This window comes from Arachis ipaensis, chromosome B04 (assembly GCF_000816755.2).
Source record: "Arachis ipaensis cultivar K30076 chromosome B04, Araip1.1, whole genome shotgun sequence".
Lineage (NCBI taxonomy): Eukaryota > Viridiplantae > Streptophyta > Magnoliopsida > Fabales > Fabaceae > Arachis > Arachis ipaensis.
In genome coordinates, this window is record NC_029788.2 from 19,425,113 (window position 1) to 19,430,363 (window position 5,251).

A 5,251-nucleotide genomic window follows, 5' to 3' on the forward strand; every position below is an offset into this window, starting at 1 on the left:
ATTTCTTTATTTTTGTCATGACAAAAGTAAAATATACGGAAACAAAAATATTTTTTGATGAATAAATATATATAATTGAGCAACAAACATGTGACACGTAAATTTTTTTTTATTATTTGGTCAAATTTAATTACTAATTTTTATTATTAAAACATGTCAAAAAGTATTTTTCCTTCTTCATGTGTGAAAAACCACCATCATTGCACCTTCTTATTGATGCAAGAAGAGTCGCCAGCAACCTCTATAATGAGTTACATCTCCATAACTATCTGGTAACAATAGATCCTTCTGTAAACAAGCTCCATTGCAGGTAGGTACAGTGCAAACAACAAACCTGCACCAGAAGAATCCAACGAAGTACTTGTTTCTTTCCATTTTTGTTTCATTCTTAATAATAGAGAATCTTTATATATCAATTTAGTTAAACATGTCAAATCATCTAATTATTTTTAACTAATAACTTTACATGAATACAATACATGTGAGTTTCCACTTTCTATCAACAAAAAACTAAAAAAGTCATTGGAATTTAATGAGTGAGAGAAGGGTTGACGATAGGAATCATCTCGTTCTCTTTGTCTTTGTCTATGGAAGAAAAAGATAAGTGGTGATGGTGATGGCTGTATTGGTAGAGAAGCCGTAGAGATAGGAGCAGAAACGCCAGATGCAGATGGCAGGAGGCGGCCTTAACAGCATTGAAGGAATCTTGAAGACAAGCACTCCACCGACAACATTCATGGACACCAGCGCCGTTGTGCATATCCCTCCCGTGTCATGTATATCATTCCAGTCGTCCCCATGAATCACTTTTGCCATGTCATCATGTTCGTCATAACCGTCACCCAGTATATTCTTTCTCCTTTCTCAAACACCCTCGCTTTCCACCTGCACTACTCTTGATAATAGTTATTAACAACAATTACATGCGCTTTTGAATTGGAGAGAGTACTTAGAAAAATATTAGAGTACTATCAAAATTTATTATTTTGTCATCATCAGTTACTAATATATATATATATTTATATTTGATTAAAAATTTGATAAAATTACAAGAATTAACTCAATAATAAACCTTAATTCAGGACCATCTATACATGCTATGTCTATGTTTATTTTAGAAAATAAATATTGAAAGAGGAAGAAAGATACATAAATTATTTTTATTCTCCTTCATATATAATTATATTTAGTATGCGTTTTGGCCTCTTGGGATAAAAAACTTTGGGAAAATAACTGGAATTAAAAAGTTTATATACATACTTGTGTTTGATAAAAATTTTATGGGTTTAATTTTTATATATAGACATCTTATTATGTATTGTTTTAAAAATTATGCGATGAAACTATTATTTTAAAAATAATTTAATTAAATGCATGCACATAAATTTAATTAAATAAGATGTAAAACCTTTTATTGTCTTAATAATATATAAAATTTAAATTCATTTCTTCAAAAAGATATTTACTTTTTCAATTTATAAATGACTATATAAATTGTTTATATCAAATATTTTATTTTTCTATAATTATAGTTTTTAATATTTCATTATTTTTGTCATGACAAAAGTAAAATATACCGAAACAAAAATATTTTTTGATGAATAAATATATAATTGAGCAACAAATATGTGACACGTAAAACGGGTCAAATTTAATTACTAATTTTCATTATTGAAGCTGGTCAAAAAGCATTTTTCAACCTTCACGTGTGAAAGAACACCATGGATGGACATTCCTATTGATGTAAGAAGAGTCGCGACAACCTCCATGATGAGCTGCATCTCCATAACCATCTGGTAACAATAGGCTTTTCTGTAAACAAGCTCCATTACAGACAGATACAGTGCAAACAACAAACATGCACCGATTGTGCAGAAGAATCTAACGAATTACTTGTTTCTTTTCATTTTTGTTCCATTTTTTATAATCCAGAATAGTTAAATATCAATTTAGTTAAATATTTTAAATTATCTAACTATTTTAACTAATAATTTTACATAAATACAATGCATGTGAGTTTCCACTTTCTAACAACAGAAAAATAAAAAAGTCCTTGAAATTCAATGAGCGAGAGAAGGGTTGACGATAGGAATCATCTCGTTCTCTTTGTCCTTGTCTATGGAAGAAGAAGATGAGCGGTGATGGTGGTGGCTGTTGTTGGTATAGAGGCCGTAAAGATAGGAGCAGAAGCCCCAGATGCAAATGGCAGTGGAGACAGCCTTGACAGCATTAAAGGAATCTTTGAAGACAAGCACTCCACCGACAACGTTCATGGACACCAACGCCGTCGTGCATATCCCTCCCGTGAGCGAGGACGTCATGTATATCATCCCCGCTGTTCCCATGAAGCACATTTGCCATGTCACCATGTTCCCGGTAACCGTCACCCAGTATATTCTTCCTCCTTTCTCAAACACCCTCTCGCTTTCCACCTGCACTAATCTTCAATAGTTATTAACAAGTAACAACAATTACATGCGTTTTTTAATTGGAGAGAGTATTTAGAAAAATATTAGAATACTATCAGAATTTATTATTTTCGATCATCAATTATTTATAAATATTTAAAAGTATATAAAATATATGGTTAGATTACTAAACTAAAAATATTAGATTATAAGAATTGAATTAACGATAAAATAATAAGTCATGACAAAAGTAAAATATACGAAAACAAAAATATTTTTTGATGAATAAATATATATAATTGAGCAACAAATATTTGACACATAAAACAGTTTTATTATTTAGTCAAATTTAATTACTAATTTTTATTATTGAAGCTAGTCAAAAAGCATCTTTCCACCTTCATGTGTGAGAAACCACCGTCAATGGACATTCCTATTGATGCAAGAAGAGTGGCGGCAAGCTCCATGATGAGCTGCATCTCCATAACCATCTGGTAACAATAGACCCTTCTGTAAACAAGCTCCATTACAGGCAGGTAAAGTGCAAACAACAAACCTGCACCGATTGTGCAGAAGAATCCAATGAAGTACTTGTCTCTTTCCATTTTTGTTCCATTCTTCTCGTGACTAGAGTCCAAGCCCAATAGGATAGAGCTCAACGTCAATAGCACAACACAATTAAGGTTGGAGAATGTGAGTTTCTGCTTCACAATGATGATTGAGAGTACAAGATTGAAGACAAGTTGGGAAGAAAGCAACAGTGAAGAGGTTGAAACGGGTAAGAAGGAGTTACCCCATGAGAATAGGAGGTTGTTGATTCCAAGCATGAACCCTATTGAGATTGATAAAGCTACCATCTTTGTGGTGAAATCGGTAAAGGGTTTTCTTTTTGTGAGGTTTAGAAAATAAGGGAGGGTGATTGGGATCAAAAGAAGTGGGAACCCAGAAGATTGTACCCATGTTGAGACCCATCTGCTTGAACCTTTGTGGTTGAAATAGTATTTTGAAAGCAAGCTTGATGCGACTGAACCAGTAAATAAGCAAACATAATTGATCACTAAAAGAGGTATGTACCTCTTGTTGTTTCTCCTCCCAATTTGCATGATCTCCTCCTGCATTGTGATGTTATTGTCGTCCATTGTTGATGAAGGTAGATCTAGCTGTGTTGTTATTTCTTCTTGATCATCATCCATGGAGGATTCATCTTCAATAATGTCATTGTTGTTCTTGAGTGGCGGAGTGGCCATAACGTGGGATTATTGTTGTTGATAGCTAGTGATGAATTTAATTAGGTGTGAAGTGTTGGGACTTGTGAGGTGGTGAAGAGTTTTAATTTGATTTCCAGAGTGAAAGAAATATAGTGCTTTCTTGTTATTTTCTGTGGGATGGATTAAATTGTTGTAATGTTGAAATGGACATTACGATGAATTTGAAGGTTTTTCGGCTAAATATAAGTTTTGATTTGGTTGGTTGTCACCTTGTTTGAGAACCATGTGTATATCTGTGTGTCAAGTTGTTGTTTTTGCATCAAACTCTTACATGTGAAAGCGTTTATTTTGGCTAACCATGGGTTTAAAAATCCAACCTTGTGTCACCACTCACCACACACCACACAGCAGAGTTAATAGTGTAATTAATAAAATGTACTAATTAAGAAAATCATGGCTATCCTTTACAATACAAAAATTACTAAACATAAATTAAATGATTCTTTAATAAAAAATAAATTTATAAAATTAATTTTATACAAATTCTCATTTACAAATTTTAATTCAAACACACGCTAAAAAATGCTTTATACATAGTAAAGATTTTGGTGAAATGAAAAACAAATATAATGAGAAATAATAGAAGCTCAACTCAAAGCAATTTAAAGTTATTTTATATTTTATATACTATCTTTAGGTAATGACATCTTATTTCAGCGAATGAAATTGTTGCCGGCAAATACTGGTTATGCCAGCGATCAATGATGCAGCAAGTAATGATGAATTATGACACCGATTAAATATGTTGACAAAATTTGATTATCACAGCAAGAATTGTTGCTGATCTAAGATGATCTTTACATGCGACTTAAGAAATTGTTACAAATTTTTTTTCAGCAATACTTTTTGACACAATATACCTTAGCATATCTTTGAATAAGTTTATTTGTCAGTTATAACATTTTTTAATAGTGAAAGATGTGGTTGGAAAAAATGTTATTTTTATGACTAAAAAATTTTGATATGAAAGTAAAATGAGTGATATACTTTAACATGATAATTTTTTGTATTTTTTTTAAATTGTGGGAGTACACAAATTAAAAAAATTAAAAAAAATTCAGAGTACACAAATCAGAGGGTCCGATTTGTGTTAAAAATTGAAAAAACTCAGAATACACAAATCGAACCATGAGAGTTGTTTGATTTTAAAATTTTGCTTAAGAAATCGCATGGTCTGACTTGTGGTTGGACAAATATAAATTTCGGAAGCTAGAAAACGGATCCTCCTCCGAGTTGTTTGTTGTTGTCAATTTTTTTATGAAATGGAATATCAAACGCAATTCGGACCGTCCGTTTACTGATGAAGAACTCGCATGGTCCGAGTTATGTTCCATTGACACCGCATGGCTGTGAAGCACCTGTATTTTCCATATCCGAGTCTAACACCACTTTTGCTTTCATATTCAAATTAAAAAGTGTATTTCTAGTCATGAATATTAATGAGTGGATAATTAAGACAAATAAAATCATTTTAGATTATTATCTCTCTAAATATGATAATAGTAATTTTATAACTATTTGAATATGATAAATATATAAATACCTTTTATATAAAATTATAGTTATATATATACA

At 31.5% G+C, this 5,251-nt stretch overlaps 1 protein-coding gene across 1 annotated transcript; it reads right to left on the reverse strand.

The window, feature by feature from the left end:
* LOC107639076 (probable purine permease 4) lies at positions 2,038 to 3,929 on the reverse strand. The gene is made up of 2 exons (XM_016342492.2): positions 2,807 to 3,929; positions 2,038 to 2,432 (listed from the first exon to the last, which is right to left on the reverse strand). The coding sequence occupies exons 1-2, from the start codon at positions 3,653 to 3,655 to the stop codon at positions 2,061 to 2,063; spliced, it is 1,221 nt and encodes a 406-aa protein (XP_016197978.1). The 5' UTR covers positions 3,656 to 3,929; the 3' UTR covers positions 2,038 to 2,060.